This window comes from Sylvia atricapilla, chromosome 6 (genome assembly GCF_009819655.1).
Source record: "Sylvia atricapilla isolate bSylAtr1 chromosome 6, bSylAtr1.pri, whole genome shotgun sequence".
Lineage (NCBI taxonomy): Eukaryota > Metazoa > Chordata > Aves > Passeriformes > Sylviidae > Sylvia > Sylvia atricapilla.
Window position 1 is genome coordinate 28506657 of NC_089145.1, and position 27071 is coordinate 28533727.

At 42.5% G+C, this 27071-nt stretch overlaps 1 protein-coding gene across 1 annotated transcript in view; it reads left to right on the forward strand.

Moving 5' to 3' along the window:
- Window positions 1–235: 235 nt before the first annotated feature.
- Window positions 236–27071, forward strand: part of LOC136362621 (deubiquitinase DESI2-like) — a 54808-nt gene continuing 27972 nt past the window's right edge. Inside the window, exon 1 of the mRNA XM_066321328.1 lies at window positions 236–841. Coding sequence (XP_066177425.1) covers window positions 803–841 — 39 coding nt within the window. The 5' untranslated portion in view covers window positions 236–802. The remainder of the gene's footprint in view (window positions 842–27071) is intronic.

Consider the following 27071-nt stretch of genomic DNA (forward strand, 5'->3'; position numbering starts at 1 on the left):
CTCCTCTTCCTCCCACCGCCGAGCCCCGCGCTGGAATCCCTTTGGCACAGCGTCTTCACCATGTCCTGCCAGGGGCGGAGAACCCTCAACCGAGTGCCTAAGCGGGACCGAGCCCAGCACCGCGGACAGATCCCGGCTCCAGCACCGCGGATAGATCCCGGCTCCAGCACCGCGGACAGATCCCGGCTCCGGGTGGAACAACCCCAGCTCCGCGGACAGATCTCGGGGTGCCTCCGGGCCCCGCCGGCGGGAGGGAGGGAGCTCGGCGCCCACTCCAGCCCCGCTCCGTGCCTTGGTGCCCCGGGTTCCTGCGTACTGCTGGCAGCCCGCTGCGGTAGCGGCACTCAGCTCTGCCGAGAAATCTCCTCGCACGCGCTGCCACCCACCTTGCTGACGGTGCCAGAAGAGGGCTTGTGTTTGGGCTCAGAATCTGTCTTCTGTGGATCAGGATTTAAAAGCTTGGAAGGTGCCTGTTTACAGTGGTGTATGAGTCTACAGACCTCGAGGTGCACTACAGAGTTAGAAAGAAACCTTTGATCTGTCACGGCGTGGAGGGCTAAAATAAACTCTATACAACCAGCAAACCCAACCCAGGCCTTCCTGCCTCCCTGCAACAACTTTACACACACACACAACCGTGAGAATTCCCTCCTTTCCTCCTCCCTCCATGCTCCCTCCTTCAGCTACTGTAGGATGAGGCATTTTCTTCTATCTGGATCAGGGTAAAAGCCTACCCTGGGGGCATCAACATACATCTGGCAGGGACTGAAAGGTTTTAATCCAGCCTCTACTGCAATCAACAATGGCAAATGAACCAGTGATTCTGAATGTTTATGACATGGTGAGTATGAAATACTACTGACTGGGGGGCAGTGGGGCTGGGTGGGAGTTCATGCTTGGAGGGCAGGCACTGTACAAAGAGGAGCCAAGCACAGATCTCCAGAGAGGCTGATTCTCTCCCCCTCCCTCTCTTGCCTGGCCCAAACTCCTCATCCAAGCCTATAATTCTCTAATTCTGTCATGTCAGAGATGATGCTGGCCCAGCTTTTTTTTTTTTTTTTTAAATATTTAGCATATTGGGCCAGATTACAGGTATTGGATCAGATTTTCTGCAGGAGTTTTCAGGAGCAGCAATGGGTGAAGGCTTTTTAATTTCCGGTGCCCCACTTAAGGAAGAAAATGTGATCACCTCTGTCTGTGTTAGACATAATTGTCCTTTAATTTTGAGCAAACAAGCGTTATTAGGCTGCGGGCTGGGGATCAGGATTTCATCTAAGGAGGAGAAACATCTGTAGAGTTGCAGTAAGGACATAGTTTCTAATAATCTGGATCAATTCCTCATATGTGTAAGATCATAGTTAATAATTTTCTCTGAAGGTTAATTGCAACAATAAGAGTAAAAATTGTCTGGTGAAGTTTCAGTATGGAAAGAGGCATGGACACATGCTGCTCAGTAATATTTCCTGAAAGTCTACAGGGTAGCAAGTGGTTTTCCTTGACCTCTTCTTGCAAGGAGGGATGTGAGAGGGTGTCTTCTGTGCTAGCAAATCAAAAGGTCCAAATCTTGGCACAAACCCTCAAAGAGAAGGCGGCTTGGCACAGCCTATTTGCTTGCTGGTCTGACAGAAGCTTAGGAGAGACATGTTCACATGAGGAATGTTTTGATGATTATGTATTTCACCTTTGTTTTTTTATTGCCAACTAATGATTAAAAAAAAGTAATTTTCAGATCTTCCACAAATTTATTGAATGTTTCTGGGGAAAATACAACCTTACAAGGCCCAGGTGCAGACTGAGCTCTAAATATCCAGCTCCAGAACTTTTGGATTACACCATACATTTGCTTTTTATCCTCAGGCAGTGACAACTTTTATGAGGAAGCCCACAGAATAGTGTGGGTTTCCCTGTTGGGGAAATCCAGAGAACAGACACCAAAGAGATTAGAAGTGGGTTGCTGTAAAAGTCAAATGTCTTTTTATCACAAGATCAAGGAATCTTTTGTGAACTAAAACAGGTGGGTTGTTTTCTGAGGGAAGAGTGAGTGGTAAGGATTATTTAGGTAGGACTGTATCTGCATTGGGGAACAGTCCAAAAAGCACAAGGACTGAAGTTGCCTCTTCCAGAGGTAATATTGGTAAAATTGAGCAAGTTTGTGTAAGATCCTTCCAAAGACTTTGGTCTTGAGTGTTTATTGGTCAGTTGCTTATCAGCCTAAACTGTAAACTCTCCCAGGATGTTCTTTAACCAACAAATTTGGTAACCCAAATAGTTGTAGCTACCCTGATAACAAGAGACTCACATTGCAAATGCACATGCAAGAGTTTATCATTAATCTTTTGAGGAAAATAAAGGAGTTGTGTTGTCCTTTTATTATATCCACTGACTTCCTTGCATTTTTTTTTAGTTTGTTCTGCAGCAGACTATGGCCTATGCTTTCCTCTCTCAGCCACTGCTGATCCATCCCAAATAGTCAGTGTTTCACCACTGAGCTGAAGAGATCTAAATACTGGATAGATATGGTCTTTACCTTTTTATGTTTGCTTGATTGACATGAAAGATGAAGCTTTAAACAATTAAGACAGAAGGAGCTTGCTGTTCATGGTTGTTGTGTTCTCAGATGGATGCCTAGACATAGTGAACAGAGTTGAGGTCATCATATTACTTCAGACTGAGTAGTTTTTGCTGCTTAGCAAATCATGGAAGTGTTCCTGTGTAAGTACTAACTCCATGGGTTAATCAGTCTGTACATAGAAACCATTCTATTTTCATACAGCATCTGTTTGACTACCACTGAGTCACCTGTAGCTCAAGTCCTACATTATGACTATTGAGGCTACATACTTTTTCATTGCTGCTATGATTTTAACACCACGAAGCCTGGAATGTAGCCATGCAAAATCTGCACTTTGTTACACTGTGGTGGGGAATTGCGGGGGAACTGGAAAATGAGCACATTTGCTTGAATGACTGTTGGAAAACTAGCCTCAGTGGAAAAAAACCACCACCAACAAAAAAAGACAGCTGGGAACAACAATTAACTGGATGTAAAGCTCTGCTTTCCTGACAAAGAACATGACCCCCATATGGCAACTGGAAGCACTTACACTGCAGGAAAACTTATCCCTAGGGCAGAAGTTCAATTATGGGCTTTGTGCAGCTATGAAATACTCACTCTGTGTAGTCTTGTGTATTCGAAGATTATAGCCATTTATCCTTTTACCCATTGAATATGTAGCAAGCTTCTTTAGGAAAAAAAAAAGTGCTTCTATTTAATGAGGTGTTTTGCACAAATTGCTTAAGCAGGTAGATCTATTTGTAGGCTTGTTTTCTTCAGCATAAAATACTGGAGCAAAAATTACTGCGTATTCCAAGTATTTTGAATATTGTCTTCAAAAGCAACCTTTCTTCACCCCCAGCACACAGGGTGGTTATGTCATATCTCTTGCCAAAGAGCTTGCACACACCTGGACACTTGCAAAACAGAAAGGGCAGGTGGACTTTGCTGCTCAATTAGGACAGAGCAGATATTCAGGATATTGAACTCTGATTTAATGTGTAAATATGAACACAGAATAACAACATGGTTCATGGGTTTGATCATGATGAATCTCTTTCCCAGTCTGAATTCAACTCTTGCATGGACTTAATCTAAACCAGCTGCTGGTTGGAGACCTGCAGGAAATAACTAGATTTATAAAATCTATGACAGAATTTTTCTCATATTAGTCAGTTACGACTTTGCCTTCAGAGGGACAAATCAAATTCCCTTTCATAACTTGCAGCTCTCTTCCCTCCAGTCTACCTCAATAAGCTGTTTATCATGGAACAGCTCTTACTTAGATCGCAGGCACAGGGTTGAATTTATTTAGTCAGGATATTATCCTGTTGCCTCATCATTTTAAGTCTTTGTGGCTTACCTTGGAATAGTTTATTTCATCACTGTACATTAATAAATGTTGCCTACTCCAATCAGGCAGAAGAGTAACTGCAATTATTTCCTGGGTTTAAATCTTTAACAAGCTAAACATATTCCATTAAAAATAGTTTGCTTGGCAGAGATTCAGGTTTAGGGGCTCTCATATTTTCAGCTTATTCCATAGCACATTCATGCTATCATATTAGAGGCAAAAATATTCATTTTTTTGTCCTCCTTTTATTACAGCTGAGGTTGTCCTGAATTTCCCCTGTCTTTGCAGTTGATAACATACAAAACTGTTGTTTTGATCTACTGGCATTTTTGCTTACTCCTTCTTCTGGGGAAAATGAGCCCCTAAGATGTGCTGCAGAAGAGAATGAGAGCCCTGGTCAGCAGGGAGCCAGGGAGCAGTGATGTAGGGTCTGTTTGAATGAGAGGGGGGCTCTCTTACTCAGCCTTGTCCCACAGTTATTCCATTGATTCCACTGACATTACTTGTCATTCACTCTGGAGAGGGAAATAATGTTCAGGTCACTGTAGATGGACTGAAGTAAGAGAGATGCTTTGTGCCTCTGTCTTCAGTACATAAGGAGCCTTTGAATCTATTGTAGAAACAGCAACAGGATTGCAAGCAAAGCACTTCATTCTGTGAAGTGATTGTTTTAAAGCATTGACTAGATCATGGAGATAGATAGATAATGACCATGTCATTATCTCTGGAGGAAAGAATAAGATTAGTTACTCAGAAAAATGTGAACATGTTTGTGCCTATTGTAGGTGAAAGTCTCAGATGCTCTTAGCTCACTGAGTCAGAAGAGCGAAAAATCCTGGTGCAGGTGGTGGCCCCATCTCTCTGCTGCTTGTTAGCTGTTTGTGAGCTGCTGTGTGTGGAGAAGCACAGCATCAAATGAGTCTATTTGGTATTCCAGGAAGCCGCGTGGAGAGAAATGGGAATTTTTTGTCAAGTAAGTTGATAGCTGTGAAATATCTTGATGTGATGAGCTGAACAGTTGCTCTAAGTCAATAGTAGAACTTGTGGTCTTGAAAGATTAAGTAATGGACAGTCACTAGGATTTTTTCTTTTTTTTCCTCTTCCATATGTTGACCACACTGAATGTATTTAACAAATAGAGAGCAGAAAGCAAAATATAGCCTTTGGGAGATTTTAATTAAATTCTGTCAACTCCTTGGCATCTCCTAATATATATATATATATATATATATATATATATATATGAAATTAAATGCTTTGATTTGCCTTCAAATACTTGCAAGCTATTTCTGGCCAAAATTGTCAGTAAAATCTGAATCATTTCAGTTCTCCAAAACACACTGTTCATTCAAAAGTTTGCCATGTCCTTGGAAAGGGCATGGTAGGTGTAGCATATTCTTATTTGTTCTGTGATCAGTCATAAAACTCATAAGAATTCCCTCTTCTATGAATAAGAACTAGCTATAGAAAATCTGGGGTGTTTTAATCTTCTTCACAGGCTTGTTGTGGAGGTAAGCTCAAAGATAAATCCTAGAATTCCTGAAGGAAAAGGGAAAGATTTTGAGTTTAGCATGTTACTTTATCACTGGTGCTTTGTTTATCCATATTATTATTCATTCTTCTGTCTTCAAACCGTATCAAGCACAGAGTACAGGATAACAAAGCAAAATGGTGAGCTGACAGGGGCCTGGTGTCTGGAAATGGGTTCCCCACAGTGCTATAACCTATGCCACAGGAGTGCTAAATGCTCTTTTTTTCTAGGAGTAGTCAGACATAAAGCTGCTCAAAGGTGGTAATGTGAGGGATCAGGCAGCTCTCAGTTGCTTGTTTTATGTATCTTCCTGGAGCTTTGAGTTGGCTTTTTGTGCTGGTTTTTGGGTTGGTTTGGTTGGGTTTGTTTGTTTAGTAGGACTGTGTTTAGATTATTCAACTATGCATATGCTGCATAATAGGTTCAGCATTTATAGTCACTCTTGTGTCATACTATGATACTTTCTGTTATGGGCCCAAAAACTCTCTGGGAAGACTCTTGGTTAAAGATCCGAGAGCCTAAATAGACCAGTGCTGAGAATGAGAGAGGAGAGCAGAAAAGGCTGCTCTCACTGGATAACAGCAGAGTCCTGAGCCCAAGATATGAGAGGTGTGTCCAGACTGCTTTAGTTTTCTTGAATACAACAGTTGCCAGTGCAAATGCTCTTGGCATTTGCAATATTTTTTTTAAAAGGTGTTATGGCAAATTTGATGGCAGTACATTAGAGGTTTCAAATAAATCAGGCTGAGCAGCCTGGCAGTGTGTGCAGGTGAGGAAAACTAGGCTTTGTTTCTGCTTCTCTTTTCCTCCTAGACTGCATCAATTTCATTTGAGTGACAAGAGGCTGACCTCAGGTAGGGCAGTAGAGTGGGATTGCTCCCTTGCCCTGCTTGAATGCAGGAGCAGAGGGGCAAGAAAAGCAGTTTGGTTTGATGCTGAGCACTGTGTTGTAGTCAGTGCCTGCTTCAAGCCTGTAAGATGACGAAATGCAACCAGACATCCCTCCTCTCTTGTGTCTTTGGAGAGAGGAAATCAATTGGAGGAAGAAAAGATTTAAAAAACTATTACACTGAGCTGCAGCTGAGTCCTTTCCTTCAAGAAGAAGGAATCCAAACATGTCATCTGATTTGAATCAATTAAGAAGATAAAAAGTAAGTGGCATGGCCCAAGTTAATAAGTCCAGCAATGAAGTATGCCCATTTAGGCCTAAGTGAATTTTTGTTGTCTTAGCAACAGCCTGGAGATGTGTTATCCATCAGGAGAACAGTCTGTTTGGATGTTGTCAGGGTGACAAGCCTGCTACCTGTCCATGTTACTGCAGATCTTCTCCAGCACTGCAGCCCTGTCACTGGCTACTGTATGCTTATGCATGAGGTATCTAAGGAGCTGTCTCTTGACTGTACACAGGGCATTGCTCTCTCCAGCCACGGCGTTTATCCCATCAGCAAGCTCGCTGAACCAGTGCTCAGTTGCCCAGTGGACTGACTTGAACTGACTCATCCAAGGCAACATGGGAGTTGTCACTTCTGCTAGTCCTGCTTGCCTCAGGAAAACTGCTCCACAACATGCTTTCCTTTACATCAGCAAATGTAAGAAACCTAAGGAGAACCTAGGAAAGCTAAAAACAGTGTTAAAAAATGTGTGAACTCTGCTTCTGGAGCAAAGCCTCACAGATCCTATCATTAGCCCACAGTTCCCACATGAGTGCTCTTGAGTTGGTTCCTGCAGGTGACAGTTTGACCCTGTGTAGGGTTTCAGGTGTAAGCCCAGGAGCTCAGAGTAAGGTGAACTCTAACCCAGAGATAAGGAAGATCCAGAGTTACTTTTGCTGTTACTGGAAGCTGTTCTTTAACCCCGTCTATAGGCAAAGTTACAATCCCCTGGCCTGGCTCTGAGCAGCTCTGAGAGAAATGATTGTTTCCTCTTGAAACCATATGGAAGTTGGTTTCCAATGATTTTTCTCTGGTGCTTTTTGGGCTTTTCCCTTACAGAAAGGCAGACTCCTTTTAGAACATGACACTTCTGTCAGCAGGATTTAGCTTCTGGCTCACTAGCCTGTCAAAGTTCCTAATTTTACTTGGCTATTCCTTAAAACAAACAAATAAGCCCCCAAACCAAACAAACCCTTTTTACTATTGATGAAAGCTGATGTGTTGACAGTACTGGAGACTGTCATTCTCCTAAGAAATAAATTTATGCTAGCAGTAGCAAAGCAGACCCTTCTGGCTTTTGTACCTCATCCCTAGTGTATAGGTTGAGCTGCTCTGGTGTCATGGCTCAGCTGCTCGTCCAGCTCCCTACTCAGGCAGCCCACAGGGACTAAGTTATACATGCAGTGGGAGCTTCTGTAGGGAAGAGCTGAGCATTAGTGAGCTACTAAGTTGGAACAGCTGTCAGATCCATTTCTAAGCGTGGTGATCGGCAGGTATATAGTTGTGCATTAGTGCAATGAACTGAATTTAAATGGGTGTATAAGGGCTGAAAGCTATGTTAGTGACCTGAGTTGCCCTTATTTCTAATTCTCTGTTTCAGTCCCTCTTGTTCCTGTCATTATGCCAAGATGATGTAGCTGAAGCTGGGGAGGGAGGCAGAGAGCAATCAATACAAAAAAAAAATCTATATTTCCGCTGGGGAAGAAAAAAAACAAAATTCACAAGCTTAATGATTCTTTCTCTAACAAGTGGACTCAAACTGTTAGGAAAGAAAAAAAATAAAGTATTTGCTACCATTCTCAGTAAACACTGTATGTTTTTGAGAGTGAAAAATCCAGAGCAGAGAAAGCAGGTATCTCCTCACTTCAGAGCTTTATCAGCATGTGAATCTGTGAGACTTCTCATCTTAGAGGAAAATATGAAGCTGCATCCTAAGATTGGAAAATTGTTTTAATTGGCAACTTAATTTTTAAACTATTAATCTTAAGGTGTCTGGAAAAGCAATGATAAGCGAAGAAGAAAATCTGGGAGAAATAAATTATCTCTGATAGGTAGGAATGCTGATCTATGTAAGCAAGTGTCTGATGCTGGAAATGCTGAAAGCATTTCAGCCTGTTTAGTGCCTCCACTGTGTGTGTCAACACATGAGTTGAATGCCATGTGACTCCTGATAGATCCGCATCTCTGGGAAAGGGAGGACCTGGCACAGTGTAAGCTCTGTTGATTACATGGTTTGCTGAACCTTCAACCATGGATCTGTTACTTTGCTTTCCACATGTTCATACTTAAACACACAAGGAAGTATCAACGTATTAGCTGTTCTCTTCAATATCTGCTAGTGAGTGACTTATACTGGATCCTGATGCAAGAAAATAAGCTTCCTAGATGCTGATTGCTGCCTTGGGGTTTAGAGTGTATGAGGAGCCAAATGTAGCCTTCCAGAGTAAATTACAGGCTTTGCCATAGGTTAGCTTTCCCTAGGTAAACAGTGTTCTCCTAGACATCTGTTCTTGGCTCATCTGTGTGTCTTGTTCTGTTTGGGATTACTTGGAGCTGATGATTTTACAATTGCCCTGTATTTGTCATCTCCCCCAACTCTGGACTAGTCTGGTGAATGTGAGAACTGACAAAAAGAGAGAGCAAGAGGTTAACCATGGGATTAATCTGATAAATCATTACCTCTGTCATTAACCTCTATTCTTGGGCAGCACCTGGGGCAAGAGCCTCAGCTATCTGCTCTAGTTGTATAAGAAGAAGCCTAGGTTGTGGGTATTTTCAGGCAGGGCTTGGGTGCTTACTCAGCAAATCACTTATGTAGAAAACGAAAGGCTCTACTAGCCAACCATTGATATAAAAGGACATTTTAGGGTATTTGGCTGACCTCTGGATTTTTCTCAGGAAAGGTTGAGGTATTTTCCCTCATTGATCCTCCTTCATAGCTATCAACTTCGAAGAGATGTCTTGACTATTTTAGGGATTTGAGATGGCATGACATACCCAGATGTTCCATCATGTGTGTTGCTTATGTGTTGGGGCAGTAACAGTGCTAGTTCTGCATTTGGCTTTCTACCATTTAGTGTGCTGATGCATCTGGGGTGACAGAGACCAGATTAAAATCCCTGGGAGACTCACAATTGCCCCTTCACACAGCTCTGCCAGAGAAGCAGACAGCAGGAAACTCTGGATTTGCTTGTTCTTGGTCTGTTGTGTGAAAATATTTCTGTATTGTTTGAAATGCTCACTTAGCAGAAGAGTGAATACTTCAATGAATCCTAGCTGTTCCAGGAGGTTGTCCAGGCTGGAGCCAAGATATAATGCTAATCACACTTGTTTCTATGGCCCACTGAGCATGTATTTTATATGAAAGGAATCTATTCTCTGCTTTATTCAATTCTAAAACTGCTTCATCATAAAGGAATGAGAAAGCTGGACTCCAGATAGACTATGATAGGGTGACTGGGCTGCTTCTCTCTGAGGCATGTGGAGAGTCAAATCCCAAATTCTGGCAGGCTGAGGGTGTTAGAAAGTTGGTTTGTACCCTCCTGGACAAGTGTCTGGGCTCCTGGTTATTAGGTACAAGCAGAAAGCACTTGCTCCTCCTGGGAATTAAGAGGTCAGCCTTGCTCTTCCCTCCTCCGACTGGTTTGTTTTCAATCAGGGCATTTTTAGACAGATGTCAGGCTTTGTTGCACTGAGAGGATATTTTTTGCCGTTTCTTCCTTACCTATCTAGCTAGCCTGCAGATTCGGTTACTTGTGGAGCTTTTTTCCTGAGTCTATCTCAGCACCAAGAATTCAAGGGCTGTTATATCTTTAGAGCAGCCCTGTGCTGGAGACACTGTGGAAAGAGGGGAAGGCAGTGCTGAAGATTTCCAAATCGGTGGAGGCCAGAGCTAAAAATGCATGTCCCAAGCTGAAATCCACCCACCATCTGTCTCCAGCTCTAACATTCATTGTTCTTGATTGCAGTGCCATTTGCTGTACTTTAATTCACTCTAATTTTTATGGTTGCTCGTTATCCAAGACAGCTGGCTATCTTCTCTTTGGCAGTTCTTTGGGATGTGGAATAGACCTATTTTCTACTGCTGGAGCACTGTGCCTTTTGTGCTGGCTACTGCAAGAATACTGGGGGACAGGGTACTGAGAAATAGGTTGTACTGAATTGAAACAGAACAGATGAATTCTAGTGTAAGCCAAGAAGAAACAGGGGCAAATGAAATGGGTCCAGTTCAAGCTCAGGTGTTCTTGGGACCAGAAGAAAGGAAATACTATAAATCCTTTTTCTTCCCTTATGTGTCTCATAATATAAACAAGAGCTGTGACTTCTGAGGAAAAGCCTTTGAAAGGATGAAAAAAATGCAAACCACACGGATCCACAAAAATTTCAGTTGTTTTTTTATTGTCTGGGTCAAATTCTGCCTCCTTGCCTGGGCAGAATGCTGCTGGCAAGAGATGCTCTGCATCATGGTAGCCAGAGGCCTTGGCAAACAGGCAGGACACCCCTGGGAGGGCAAGGGAGGACAGACAGGAGTTCATCCCAGCACCGTGTTAATTGGATTGGTTATACTTCCCCCTGACTGCTGAGCGTGTGCTCTTCTGTCCCTTTTATTCAGGCAGAGCTAATAGGAAGGAACATGTCACCAGAGAGCTGAATTGGGAGGCAAAAGAGAATGGGCATGGGGAGATGGAGATTCCTTATACATCTCTTTTTCAGTTTTTAAATGCGCAGGATCAACTAAAACTTTTTTAACTTTTTCAACACTCCTTGAAGTACCCTCTCCACTCTTGAGAGAAAAGCAAGGAAGCGGGAAGCAAGCTGGAGTGAAAGTGACATCCTACCATCCAAGTCCATCTCTGCACTAAAGTGATGCTAGGAGGCTCTCACGTCCATCTGTGCCTTTTCAAGTGCTGTTTGTAATATTGCATGTTATTGAAATGCTTCAAGGATTCCTTTTGTAATATGTAATTACTCTGAGCTATGCAGTTCGGTGCCTACTGCAGCTGCTGTTCTGACTAATTTTAATGCAGTTAAAACCATTTGTGGATCAAAGAAATTTATGCAGATGAAATTTTAAAGCTAGTGTAAAGAACAATTTAATAGTCTCTAACACATCAGGTACTTAAAAATCCTGTACTTGGTACCTCTGAACTTGGATTTTACTTCTCGTACCCAGAGGACTTTGAAGCATATTTCAAACTGTCTGTTACCCCTCCTGAGATTTCAGAGGTGTCTCATTAAAGCTGATGTTCAAGCCTATTAAATACATGAACACAGCTTCTAATGATGCATCTCATTTAGGTGAGCTGACACCAGGAACTGGCAGGGATCATTGCTGCCCTGCTCTCCCAGTGCCTGGAATAGTGAAAGCCACCTGGAGAAGTGCAGGATATTACCTTCTGTGTTGGGAGATACAAGCAAAGTATCTTGAAAAGGCTGCTGACTTCCAGGGCACACTAACCTTGTCACCTTCTCACCCTACCTGTTCCCCTCCCTCCCTCCTGAAAAGTGCAGCCTCAGCTCCAGGAGATTGCAGATGGGAAGCATCTGTCCTTGAGCTCTCAGTCTCTCCAGCAGTTAATTATTAATCATCACAATATCCCTCGTATCAACCATCTGAGCTGCCCATGAAGCATGGAGAACTGTTTTATCAGTCAAGTCAGAAAGTTTTAGTGTTCTGCCACTCATTTTTGTAAAGCTGCTATTCTGTCCAAGAACTTCAGCACCAGAATTGATAGTTACCTCATCTGAGCCCACACCAGATGACCTGGTACTAGCAGGTGCAATAAATGTGAAAACTGGGAAATCTGAGAGAAAGTTAAGCTTCTTTCATGGGTCTGGCAACAGAACTGGTGCTGTACCATTGCATGTGATGGGAACTGTAATGCTGCTGCAGTTACAGGTATAGTGCCCATTATGGCACTGGGAACATACCTCAATATTTAGCTCCCTAAAAGATACCTGCTGGGCTATTCAATCCTGGGTGGCACAACTAATTTTCTGTGACTGCTGGTTGGCTGTTGTGCCTCTCTGGTATGCTGCTGCTTGCCATTGCTTAGAATTAGAGAGACACTTGAGGTTGTATGGAGTTCTAGGACTTAGCTTTGCTCTGATTCAGCTTCTGTGCTATTCTAAAAGAGAGACTGAGAAGAGACAGACCAAAGAGTAGGCATGAAAGAAGAAAATCACTGAACTTGTCTCAAGGCACTCCTTACTATTGGGAATATTCAGACATGAGAACGTGACACCCAGCTCCTTCTAGCTGGGACAATTCTGGTGGAAATGGAATGGCACTGGCACTTTATTTCTGGTTGAGGCAATATTACACTTTCCTGCCTCCATTTAAAATCCTACTGTGGGAAGCCTTGGGTATTGCAGGTAAGTGAACCCATTAAGACAGGATTATACATACGACTTAAATTGTGCTCTTTAGGATCCTTAGGACATGATTAGGTCCTCAAGCACCTCTGTGTTCCCCTCTGCCCTTCTTTCTATCCCAAAATGTCTTCATGCAGAGTGAAAGAAATTATAGTGGATCTGATGGGATACTTTTTTGTCTGAGTAAATTGATGGTAGACTATAAATAATTAGCACAGCAAGGATCAAACTCACTCTTCCTTCATTCTTTTCTAAAATACTATGTAGAATACCAATTCTTACTTACATGTAGTAATAGATAGAGATTTTTTTTTCCTTCTTTCAGTTCAAACATAACATTGTGTTCAACGACACCACAATGTTTTGTGGAAAGTACAAGTGCTTTGAACACGTGGAGATCACAAAGCTCTAAACAGATTGTGTCATGCTGCCAACAAAGCATGTTCTTGGTCTCTGGCCGAGAACAATCAAACCTTCATTTTGAGTAAAGCACTGGATGTTGAGAAAGGGAAATACCCAAGCTTTAGTCCTAGTTGCCATCTCAATCGCATTTCTGGCAAGCCATTTCAATCTCTTTGCCTTGAGTCATCTCACCTGCAAGATGCTTTATTTATGGGATGCTTGGATGTTTAAAACTCTGACTGCTTTTTGGCACCTGGGATGTAGCTGCCTGGGTGGACATGATTCCCATAGGAATGGGAGGCAGCAGCAGGGTTTCTGGGTGGTGGGCTGAGGGACAGCAGCCCTGCATCCTGTTCGCTGCCTCACTGTGTCTGGTGAGTAGATGTCCTCTTGCTGCATCCCTCCTGCTTGCCCTGGCAACTGTTCCTGGCCTTCCTGTCAATCAGGGGGTGGTGGTCCCAATCCCTTCTCACCGGAGCCTGCCTGGTGAGGGTGGGGATTTTCTGAGGCAGTCACCCACCACACCTGCTCCTGGCCTTGGCCTTTACTGCCCTTTGACCACAGACAGCAGATGAAGTATTTAGAGACAGCTGCTATTTCTGTCATTAGCATCCAGACTTCCTAGCAGAAAACTGCTGAAATCTGTGACAGCTGAAATCTGAGTCAGAGGAAGCTTTTTACTTCAGCATGTACAAAAGCACGGGGAGAGTGAAGTAAGGGGGAGGGAAAGACAGAGCTCAATTTGCTATTCATTTAGTTCTGTCAGGAGAGCCCAGGCAACTCAAGATGATGGCGTGCGAATTTCGAACACACAAGTTGCCGCGCGGTGGATGTTGTTCAGGGGATGGAAGACACAGAAGTGGGTAAGAAAACAATGCAGCATGAGAGGGCTGTGCTTCGTGACAGGAGACATGAGCTCTCCCTGAGCAGTTCTGTGCTCTGGACCTTGCTGATGGTACTTGACAATTTAAAGCAAATGTATCTCCATGCTGTGTTGCTGTTGCAGGGGCTGGAACAAGATACCCAAGGGATCTTCTTAGCCTTTTCTACTCCAGGGCATGAGCCTTTCTCAGCCTTCTCTAGTGTACTTGCCATTATTTCCCTGGAGAAGGAAAAGGCTGTTATTCCCAATCTGCAGCTGAGGCACTGGCTTGCAGAGAGGCTGACTTGTCTGATGGTAGGACATGAGGAATGGAATGAAGCTCATGAAGTGTCAAGGGAAGTTCAGAATGGACATTAGGAAAAAGGTTTTCACTGGGAGGGTGATCAGCCACTGGAGCAGGCTCCTCAGGGAAATGGTTACAGCACCAGCCTCACGTGGTTCAAGGAGCATCTGGACAATATTTTTAGTTGCTATAGTTTAGTTTTAGATAGTCCTGGGGGAAGCAAGGAGTTGGACTTAATGATCCTTATGGGTTTCCTCCAATCTGATTAGGTAATTTGTTGTGCAGTCCCTTGGGTTTTGATGTTGAGTTAGGATTCTGAGACTATTCTTACTCTTCTCCAGCTGTGGCTTTTTCTTTTTAAGGACTGTGATAGATATTTCAAAATGAAGCATTTTATTGAGGCTTCCCAGTTTACCTGTGCTCTCCTCTGATGGAGTTCAGATAGCTTCCAGCACTGAAGGGAACTGTAGGTCAGAAGCACTCTTCCAGCACTCAGTCTTTTCAAAACGAAAGTGCAGGCCCTCTGTTGTTATCTGATTTCCTGTTTGAAAGAAAACTGGGGTTTCATGTCATGCTGTGACAACAACAGAATCAGAGATGGTTCTTTCCAAACCAATTGATTTACAGAGCATCTCTGGTAATACAATTCAAGAGGCTTTCTGAAAAGGTGTCATAGAAAACAGGGGTAAATGAGCCAGGGCATGGACAATTAATGCCCCCCCCCCCTTTTCCCCATGACTCTGTATAAGCTTTGGACTGAGATAGGAGGAGGTAACGGAGAAACAGTCAGTCCCAGTTCTGCCCAGTGATTTGACAACAGGATTACATTCATGTTAATCCACCAAAATTTATCCCATGCTTTAGAAATAAAAACAATTGCTCTAGACAAGCCTGAAATCTTTATGCTGACCTGTTTATACAGGACATAAATTTATTTGATGGCAAATAAATTTGAAAATATTCTTGTTTAACTTGATACTTGACAAAATAAAATGCTACCTAGGATTTTGGGGGGGATAAGAACACTGGGGTTACAGGAGGTGATGTGGTTAAACACTGCATGCACATATGTGCTCTGGGGACAGCTTGACAGACTGCAGGCTTTTGGAAAGAACTAGTCTAGCAAAGGACCAAGGGGGGAGAAAGCATCTGCCAGTAAATAGATGGATAAAGATGTTCTGTGCTGCTCTTAAGGAGCACCAATCATCTTTATAACTTTGACAGGTGGCAGTGGGGCAGGAGGGGAGGAAGAGATTCAGAGAATTGTGTGGGTGGTGAAGAAATTAATCCTAATGAATTGGAAGAGCAAATCCACAGTGGGCAGAAAGCTTTGGATTTCTGCCCTGCTGGATATGAATAAATAGAAGAGAATCCCTTTTGCACGCAAGAGCTAATTGGGCAATTACAACGTAATTTCAAAACCTTTGTTTAAATTGTATTCTGACAATCAAAGTGTGAGGCAGTTTCTCTTCTACAGGTTCATAAGGCTTGCTCAGTCTTTCAGACAGGTGAAAGCTCATCTTTGAAACCCCTACCCTCCTTGTATTTCCAAGGTTTCCTTTCCATGTTTTTATTCTTATTCACAGAAACAACACACAAACATAAGAAAGGCCATACTGTTTCAGACCAAGGATCCATCTAATCCAATTTCATTATTCTTCCCTCAATGCCTGCTTGTGGCCACAGTTGGGAGAGGGAGCAGCACAAGCATATGACACTTCCTTCTAACACATTCATATGAATTTAGCCGTGGGGCTTCTCTGAGCTTGACCCCTGCTTCTTTGCTAGGCCTCTAAGGCTCTTTCTTCCATTCAGTTTTCCTGAGCAAATGTAACTTTCTGTATTAACAGCCCTTGCTGGTAGCTTGTAGATGTCTTATCTACTGGTGAAAAGCTAAATCCTTTTCTGATTTCCTCACTCTTCCTACTTCTACAAAAATAAAAGTGAGAGGTTCCAGCATGGGAATCTCACTAGTTTTATTTTGGTGGAAACAAGAAAACTCTGATGGAAAGATTGAATTTATTTTTTCCGCAAGAGTGGGTGTCAGGTTTGAGTTCTCCTTTTACAGCTTTGCTATCACTTGGCCCTAAAGACTTCTCTTCTGACCTGTTGGAGGAAGAATTGAAGAAATAAACGAAGAGGTTATTCTTCTGGTTTTTTTAGGTCTGTCTAGAAGTTAAAAGTGAAAATGTCTTCATCTGCTCTTGAAAGCAGAGGGTCCTGAGACAATTTGAGTGAGGAATGATCAGTAAGAGTGCTGTCTGCAGTGCTCTCTGCTGGACACTTGGGTTCTCCCACCCCTAATTTGCGTGTTCATGATGTCTAAATCTTTATTGTGACTCTGCACTTGAACTAAGATTTGAGTGCCACAATGCCAAGCAGTTCCACATGCTGAAGAAACAGAGCATCCGAATGCTTCCAAAATCTTGGCAATTCTTAAGGCTTTCAAACTCAAGACTGATTCCTGTTTACTTCAACTGTCTTCCAAAGGCTCACTTGTGAACATGAATCATGTTATTCTCCATCCCATCTCTCTTCTGAACCTAGCTGGCATTCTTTCTCTCATGAGTGTTTTTCTTTAGGACTGGCAGCAGCACAGCAATTCAGCACCAGGCTGGTCTTGCTCACATCCATTCTGTAGTGCCATCTGATCAAACAGATGAGGAGTATGTGCCTTGCTAGGACTGAGTTGGAAGGGAAAGCAAAGAAGGTATTTGCAAACACGGGTGCGCAAACTCCATGATATTAGTGTTCAAATGAGGTCGAAACCATGGCTACACAATTACACAAATTAGAAACTAAGCTCATGTCACAGTAGGTGGTCTTTTTTTACAAAGAGAGAGGAAAAAGGTGCATTGCTTGTTAGATTTTCTCTATCCAGTGCTGTTTTCACACTTGGTTACCTGGACATTGCTGCTGCAAGGTAGCAAACCAAGCTGTGTGTTTACTCTAGTTGTTCACCACATACAAATGTACTTTGTAGCATAAAGTAAGCTGAGAGTTAAAAAATTTGCATCTTCTGTAGTTTACTTGCTGAAGAACGCTGTCTTCTTAGCAAGCTAATTGTTGCCACAGAAAGCAAAGGGATTCCTAGGGATTCAGCAGCATGCTTGTGTAAGTCACCATGTTCTGGAAGAGGATGATTAGGAGAAAATTGTTCCTACAAGGGGTTTTGCCAAGGACCAGTCTGCCATCCTGCACCTTTGCAGGATACTGGGCTTGTTTCTAGGCTGGATTACTAAAATAGCATGTGTGAAAGGAGACTGATTGTTGGTATTGTACACAGTCTTGGGCATGTTTGCTTATTGCCAGCTGGCCACCTGATGGAAAGCAGAGGGTTAAAACACTGCTGTTCTCTAAGGCTTTGTTGTACACACACAGACTGTATTTACATTTGTATGTGTGGTGCAGGAGGAAATATGTCCTGTTTGCTTGTGAAGTTTTCTCAGTGTTCTCCTGTGGAAGGAGGTAATAGTCTCCTGCCTACAGTATGCTGGTGTTTGCCTTATCCTGCTGTTAATGATTCATTTGTGATATCAGCTATGAGCCTCAGCCATGAACTGGGATTCCATCATATTTCACAAAGACATTTTGTAAATAGGAGCCAGAAAAGAGTTCTGGCTCCAAAGAGATTACAAGCTACTTCTCATCTATCTCTGATAGGAAGCATGCAAAGAGAGATTGGTTTATGAACTCCATCTGGTGACACTTACCCCTCCTGAGATCTCCCAGTCATGCAAGCAGTCCTTTGGTCATGATGTCCAGTTTTATATTATTTTGGGGATTTTATCCCTTTGTGGTCTCTTCCAGTAAGAGAGGCTAAACAAGATTATTGTTGTGTTAAAGGGAAGCACAGTAAAATGAATTATATAAATGCTACTGAACTCGTACTTCATAGAGCAAATGGAACTTTCACATAAGATGAAATATATCAGACTGGGCTGCTGATCTTATTTGTTTGATGAATCTGTTTACCTCTTGCATGCATCTATCTAACTCAGGAGAAGGCAGATATATGGAGTGGGAACTGAATGGTCTCAGACCTATCCATTCATCACTTGCATGACTTTCATTGCTAGAGTGTCCTGATTACTTCCCTGCTATATAGGAATAGAAATCCTTATTTTCTCTTGGTTTACTGGATAATTAGCTTAATTTATGGCTTTATGAACATTTGTATTCCTTAGCTTGCATGAGTGAACTTACAGGAAAGCAACTCAAGGGAACAGAAATCTACATGTGCTGTACAACACCCTTAATCACTTATGCAAGTCACGTCTGTATGGAAGCTGAGACCAACTGAATGGGATTTTGCCCTTGTAGTGCACTATGGATCACTCTGGAAAGAGAGTGATGAATTTTTTAGGTTTCTGGTTCTCTGAGAAGAATTTCTGGGTCAGTATGGAAAATAAGTTGTGTATAGTGTCCTATTAAGGGCATGTGCTCTCATTTTAGATAGTAATCAAAATGGGAGTGTGCTTGGACTGTGCTTCTTCACTTCCAGAAATGAGTTGCAATCTGCTTTTGAGAAAGCTGACAATGGCCCACCTCCTAAGGCCAAATAAGGCTTTGTTTTTCTACAATAGATATCTGGGCATCTAGAAGCTTCTTAGAAGGGCCAGTCTAGGGAGACAGCTTAATCTGAGAGCAGAGGTGTTTGATATTAGAGGATGTTGTGAGCCAGGTGAGGCATCACAGTGCTTACCCCTGCTTCCTATATCAGCCTGGCCATAATTCAGGTTAAATGTCCACTCTGCATGCAGGTGAAATATTTGGCAGCTCTCTGAGGGATCTGGCAGACAAAACCATTTGCACTCCATAGTACAAATATACAACCCTTTCTTTTTTCACTGAAGCAAATAGGAACCAAGATGTAGTTGCAGTATCTAATGGATTTTTATAGAAATAAATACTAATGGGGGTGGTGAGGAGGAGACAGAGGGAGGAATATTCTCAGGGAAACTTGTTACATCAGGCAAATTCTCCTCTTTGGTCTTACTGAAGCATTTCCTTATCTTCCTTTTTCTCCTTCGATTCCTATCTTACTGGGTACATTTCAGAGGTGGACATACTGTAAGATGCAGGTCTGTGAATGAAGGTGTTGTCTGAATCTCTTGGGTCATTTCAGGTCTGTTTTTATATGTATGCAACATCCAGGAGACTAGCACAGAAGATTTGCTTTAATACAAATGTAGAATTACTATTGTGCCCAGAAGAAAGGAAATATTCAGGGCAGCTTGAATGCTAGTCCAACATGTGCTGTGCTGTTCATGAGGTGGGACTAAGGAGAAGAAAGAGAGGACAACTAGTGTTTTCTAAAGAAGCTTCACTGTCAGGTCTGTGCCTCTCCCTGTGCAATGGTGTGTGTGTGACCCTTGGGAGAAGCGAGCACAGAGGCTGTTCCTTTGAAGGGGCAAACACCTGCATTTTAATTTGAAGTGGTTTGCACACAAAACAGCATCTTCACTGTACCAAACGCTGATGACTCATTGCCAGGCATTGCTCCTAACAGCTACTTCTGTCTTTCAGCAAGGGATGCCTATTAAATGCTTTTGGAGCTGCACATCCAGTGCTGCTCATTAAATAGAGACAGAGGGAATTCTTGCTGGAAAAAAAAAATCACCAAAAAACAAACCTCCTGTAGCCCTCAGCCAAACCAAAGCAGAGCATGTTACATCAGAGTTATTAAGACACTCCCACAGCTTTTTAATTGGTTCCCAGCCACAGTGGCGTGCTGCACATATTAATCATTCTGTTGCATCTTCATATGGGGGGAGAAAAAGTATCCTTAAAATACTTTGTCAGCATCCAATAGGTAAATGCCAACAATAAGAAATGATTACTCATTTCCTAAGCTATTCATGTTTACTGTCTTTGGTCATTTGAAATAGTGCTACAATCACTCAGCATAGAAGCCCTTGGGTCATGTGTTATAAACAATTTTCTGTCTGAACTTCCCTGCTTGGTGTTTTTGTATCAGCTTTGTGCCTTGTAGACAACAACTATTCCAATAGCCCATTTTGGCATTGAGCTAGATTATACAGTTACCCCTCCTTGAGACAATTCCTTCTTAATGAAATGTTCCTTCTTTTGCTGTTTTATTTTTTTCCTTCTTCAGACCAGCAGAAGTGGGGTTTGAGGGAAGATGTTTTTGAATCTCCATGGCGCAGCAGCATTTCATCATTTCTATATTCAGGTTCCTTGCTTTCTGTTTTATCCCTTAAATTCTAATCTGCAGATATCACTGCAATGCGATTCTTCAGTAGTTGTGCTGGAAGAGCACAGCATACAATTATGGCAAAAATGCACACATATCCATTTACTGGTATGAAGTGCAGAGAGATGAGACACTGTATGACATTGGCACTGTATTTGAACAGTTTTATCCAAGACAGAACAAACACTGTAGGGTAAAAGGACAGGTTGCTAGCTGCAGGAATCTGTATTTCCCAGTATTTTTCTAAGCTAAGCTGGTTAGGCACCCTGCCAGCCAGGGAAGGGCCCTGGAACCTCTCCAGGAAAAAAAAATCTCAGCTCATACTGTGAAAGGGTTTCCCCCATCTATGCTGCAGAATAGATTCTCTTCTCAGAAGCTTGAAGACAAATATTGATTTTTTTTTTTTTTTTTTTTCTGTAAATAGCAAACTGATGTTAGTGGCACGCAGTCAATTTCTCTCATGGACACTATGAAGTATTTTGAATATGTGCCACCAAAGGCAGCATGGAGTATAGATTCCTTAGTGCAGAGAGGCCCTACCCTGCTCTTTTCTGATCTGCTGTTGGCTCACAAGACAGGCACAACTGGTTTTGGCAAGTGAATGGGAATGGGACAGAGTGAGAATTTACATGCCTATACAACATGTAATTTTGACTCTACACAGGCCTTGCACAGAGAGAAAATCTGGGGAATCTTATATTATTTTTTTGACTTTTTTGTAAGGATCCAGATTGATCTCTGGGTAGGTTTAACTCCTGGCTATGAAGTGCTAATGCTGCCCTTAGGAACTCCAGGGTGAGTCCTGCTTTGTGGACTTCCAGCAGCAAATAATCAGTGTTTGAAAGGAGAGCTGGGATCTTCATTTCTATTGGGAACCCTCTTTATCTGAGTGTGGAGCTCACACTGTGGTGGAATGGGAAGATCTCCCATTCAGATTGCTGATAAGGATGGTGTTAAATACTTTGGGGTTAATGGGAATTTGAAGAAGAATTTGGAGGATCACAGTTTTGAACGTGAATGTGGTATCATGCTGATGAAATCTCAGTTGTGACTGGTCTGTAGTAAATCTGTGGTGTGTCCATAGCAGAGAAGGGAATACCTCTCAAGTTCTTGTTTGGTATCCTGGAACTATCCTTCATCAGTTTGTCTGTGGATGTTCAAACATGCTTCCACCTCCTGTTTGAACCCAAGATTTTTTTCTCTCCCCTTTTTTTGGGCAATATTTCTTTTTTTTTTTTTTTTTTTTTTTTTTTCCTACCGAAGGTGTCAGCTTTGGTCTAGCAAATGTACTCTTGCCAGCCTACAGATTTCTTTGAAGTTTTTTCCTGTGTACCTAAGGTCTCTACACAACAGTTTGAAAACACTATGTTACTCTACTCTGCATTAATGGGATGGAACAAAAAGAACTTTATTCTATTGCCTGTGGTGCTCGTGGTCCTTTTGTGATATCATAAATGGACTTTTTATGCCTTTCTGACAGCTGTAGTTGCAATTACTTTGTTGTTACCTCAGTCTTCTCCAAGTAGTTATCTATGTAGAGACTTGGCAGGAGTCAGAAATTAGCCAGATTCTTATACTTTCTTGGTGTATTGAGAGTAGATGTGCCTGCCTTGTGCATCTAGGAGGCTGTTGCCCTTGGTCAAAGCATTAATAAATTAAATTTGATTTCAATGCAGATGTGGGTATTCCTTCCACTTGGTAATCATCTCTGACAAAAGAAAGTTGTAAGTGGCCTGCACGCAGCTGATCAAAATTTCCAAGGTCATATGTGTTACATGAGGGGCTTTATTGTTTGTCCATTGCATCCCATTCCTTCAGGCTGGTCACAGCCTAGAAATTTTGGAGATGACCCTTCCTTCCTCTGCCACCGACTAGATCTGGTTAGGAGAAAAGGCAGAATGATCTTGATAGGTAATCAAGGCTTATGATGTGAAATGAAGATTGAATATGTTTGTCTGGATCACCTGATAGGCGTGAGCCATTGTCAGAGGATAGTAGAAAACAAAACACCATTCAGGAAAAAGAGTGAGCTCCCCAGCCCACCAAGCCATGAAGCCTTGTCAACAGGATGAGCAGACAGACTTTTTTGTCATAGGTATTAATTTTCTCCCTCAAAGGCTCTGAAGGCTGTGAATTGGATCCTAATGAGTAATACTTCATTCCTGAAGTACTTATGAATGGCAACAGCATGGTGAAGGGTGTTCCAAACTATACTGTAGCTTGAAAGAGATTAGTGTTTTGGATGTTCTCATTAGAAACCCAAGAAGAGATCATAAGAAATCTGCCTCAGGTGGTCAGGCATGGACCTGGCATGGACCAGGTGTGCCTGGGTCAACCAAAAAGTAAATATTTGTGTTGACTCAGGCAGGAACATTCCAAAGGAGGGAAAGTTAACAAGGAAGAATCAGTGTCACATTGGCCTTTTGCTATCATGTGAAAGAAATTCAGGAACCTGAGCAGGGATCTAGACAAGCCTTTGGTAGAAAAGTCTTACCTGCTGGTTTATTTGGTGGCATCAATCTCCCACTCACTTCTCCTGGGCTGTTTACATGTGCATGCATCACTTTGATGGAGAAGGTATGGCTGGTGATTAGAGTGTTCATCTTGGATTTGAAAAACTGAAGTTCAAATTTCTGCTAATAGTCTGCCAAAGCAAAGACGAACTGTGCTTTTCAGCACTTCAGGGACATGCTACAGCTGCTTGTCAATCAGCTGTTCAGTGGGTGACTCAGGGTGCATGTTTCCTGCAGCCCAAGACTGTGAACAAAGCAGATGCTTTGGCCTAGGCAGGACTGATGCATCAACAGGAGTGCATTTGCAAAGGATGCACTAAATGTCTGTTTTCTCTCTGTAATGCTGGACATCAGGATGGGGTTAGCCTCTTCTTTGGACAGAAACACTGCCACAGGTCTACAGAAGACATCAAAAGATCCTTACTAAGGAGGACAAGGAGATACTAATGTTTCTTGGTCTGAGCAAGGCCACAGTATTCCTCCAGATCTGAAAAATCATTTAATAGCCTTATTTGTTATTACACTTCTCAGTTACATTCCTTCTGCAAGATGAAGAGTAGCAAGCCCTAAGGCCATATTGCTGACCCCACCAGATATGTTGGAGTCAATCTAGCTCCAGAGCCAAAGCATCTGCACCGTGCTTCAGACAGCTCCCGATGAATTCCTGTCCAAGCTGTTGGGTATTTATCTCCCTTGCATTATTTTTCAACTCATCTGAATCCTCTCTGATGGGGAGTCTACTTATTGACAGTTTGGACTGAGGGCTCACAATGCAGATAGGTGTGCAGCGTCTGAAATATGCTCAGCTGAGAATGTTAACAGCCTCCTTGACAAGCAGAGCAAAATATTTCAGACCATTCAATTCAATTCTTAGTGTGTCTTGGACAGGCACACTAAGGCTTTCTCAATATCTCACTTTGAGTCATACAAATGTTTTCTTGTTCTTTTTTTTGCAGCCAGGAAACTTCTAAGCACTTAGTCAAAGTCTCTCTTTTTAAACTGAGTATGTTGCTCCTACTTGAATCTTTTGTATCATTCTTAAGAAGCATTCTCCCATAATTCATGTCAGCCCTTCAAATGTTTGCAGATTTGTCATTTGCAGTCATTGCTTTGCCAAGCTATTAGCTCTCCTGAATTAATTCTTATATGTCAGTCTTGCCACTTCCCTGATTATTTTGTTGCTGTTCTTTTTCATTACCTCTCAATTTGTCATTGTGAATGCATCTAAGGCAAAGGTATTATCACTTCCTTAAGTTTCTAACACATGTGAGTTTCTCAGGCACATTCCATGAGTGAATATATTTCAGTGTAATCCTGCAAATGGATGTGCTTTTTTTTTGGCTTTATATGCTTGAGAAAAAGATTTTCATAAAAGTTGTCCCATTTTCATAAAAGTTGTCCCCCAAACTAAGGAGAAACAGCATGTAAAGGGGTGTGCAATAGCATGGATAATCCTTGTTCAGGGCTGCTTTTAGGATTACTGTGTGCGACAGGCTCTTGGCACTGGCACATGCTCCAGCAACTCCCCCTCAGTGACTTCTGTTTGATGTCCCCAGTCCCACCCTGGCTCACTGAGCTGACTCCTTCAGGCACAGTCAGTAATGAAGTTTAGGGAAACAGGCGGAGCTTGGAAAAGTGGCATATTGCTTCTTGTATGCTGTAAACAGTCTGATATAAATACCATGTTCTGTACACAGACAGCCGAGATGGGCCATTAGTGTCATGACTGGTGTGACAAACCCTTGGCCTGGTGGGCTGGCTTTGTGTGAATCTACAAACAAAAGAGACAGGGATGGTCATTCTGCAGAGACAGAAAATATTTATTTTAGCCAGCAAGTTTCCCTGTGTCTCCATTGGTAAGGCAGGTTCTCACTCAAGCGCTGAAACATGAGCTGGATGAGTGTTGGCTCTCCTCAACAAGAGAACTGTATTTAATGCAGAGCACACCAGGTCAGCTGCCTTCTGAATAGCAGCTTCGGATGTACATGCCTTGAGGCCAAGGATACACAGCAGTAAACCTGGAAACACTTCACAGATGTAGCTGCAGGAAGAAAGCTCTGCTCAAGACAACACCTGCCAGCAGTGTAACAGGGTAGAAAGTATAAACAGTAATGGAGAAAGCAGAAAATTGTAAGAAACTTCAAGTAATGCCAGTTTACTGAGCTAGAACTGTGCCTATCACTCATAGGATGAGTCTGTAAGTGGAAATGCTGGAGGTGCCCCATTATCACAGCTAAATCTTGTTTGTGACTTTCAATTAAAAATATTCTGAATACACACAAAAGTTAACTTCTGAAATGCTTACTGTTTCCTTTCCACAGCATGATTAATATTTTCTTCTGTCCTCGTATTCTTCCAGTAAAATTGCATTGTGTCACAACATTCAAGCATAAGTAGATTTCCAATCTCCCTGCAGCAGCATCAGTTTTTAATCCACACACAGTGTTTTGGAAGCCTCTTCATGCTTCTTGATTGTGAAGGTTTTATAGTTGGCTCATGCATCAGGCAATTCAGATGCATATTATAATAATGTCTGAAAAGCCACAGTAAACTATGAAGAAATTCTTTGTGAGAAGACAGCCAAGAAACGTATTTAGCCCAACCTGAGAGGAAAAGATCCTTTGCAGAGCAGAACTTGGCTGAAATAGAAGACCTGCTGGGACAGAGTTGGCTGCTGCAGTCCCACAGAGGCTTGGCCTCTAATTCCTCTCAAGGCTGCAACTGAGCATTTTGCCTTGGGTCTCCTCTCCTGGTATCTGTGGGTTTGCACAAGGGAATATGTTTAGCAGTATCAGTTTTAAGTATCAGGCTGTGGTTTCCCTGGAAATTCCTGTTCTATTAGAGTATAGTAACCTGAAGAGTGAAGAAGTATCTTTATCAGATGCTCCTTTCATTCAAAATGCAGCAGAGCAGAGGCAGTTGCATGCCAAAAGATGCTTGTTTTTTTTATTCTTTCTGTGACTCTGCTCCTCAGATGGCTGTTCTTCAGCCAGTTCTTCTGTTCTAATCTGAGTATGAAGTGGGATCCTTGTGTTACCCTGTATCCCTTCCTCACTGGAGCTACATAAAACTCTCTTGCTGCACTGAAGTGCAGATTCCTCAGTATTTGAGAATGCTCTCCTGAAAGAAAACCTGTATTTTCCTGAGCTTTAATCAGTTCTGCCAGTCTGGTTATTTGCAAACAGGCCAATGCCTACACTGTGGGAACAGTTTTTCTTGATACTTGAAAGTTATTGCCTCCTGCAACTGGAGGTTGTACCTATTTGCAGTAAGGTCTCCTTACTGCAGTATTTTGTTTCTTTAACACTGTCTGGAATTGTAGTTGAAAGTTAACATACCTGACTAAAGCAGGTGCTTTTGCCTGATTGGATTTGGAGTGGCCTGATGGGCTTTCCCACCCATGTCCATGACATGCAGATGGATAACTTTTGCCAACAGTGAAGAGGACCTGACATAGGAGATGATCCTCGAGCTGGGAATAACCATGTTCTGTGTGTGCTAGAGTGAGGATCCACCCAGGTAGTTTTTCCCAGGTGTGAAGTACCAAAGACAGGTCTGTGTCATCACCCCTCAATACTCTGTTAAGCTTTATTTAGCTGCTGTTCTGTCCACATGTATTTAAACCCTTTCCCACTTAATTTGTATTCAGAGTGTTATTAGGAAAATAGCATTTTAGACTTGATGAATATATGAGCTGTGGACCCCTGGAGAATGGAGTGTAATGGACATGGGTCACACTGAAATGAGCTTGGGTCTCACCCAATTGCAAAAGAAAGCTTGCTAATAGTAGTCATGCTGTACGATTTGACGTCATCCCACGTGATAGTGAGTTTTTATCACTAGAGCTCCAGGGCAGAAGGGGTGAACAGCAGAAGGACTGGGACATATTGCAGGACTGTGTGCATGCCTGGGGCCGTGGAACAGAAGTGAGCACTGCTGCAGTATGTCTGAAGAGCCCTGGGTCTTCAGGAAGCCCCCTGTCCTGCATGTCTGTAGTTGAAGTAAAGCTTCCTTCACCCCTGCAAGC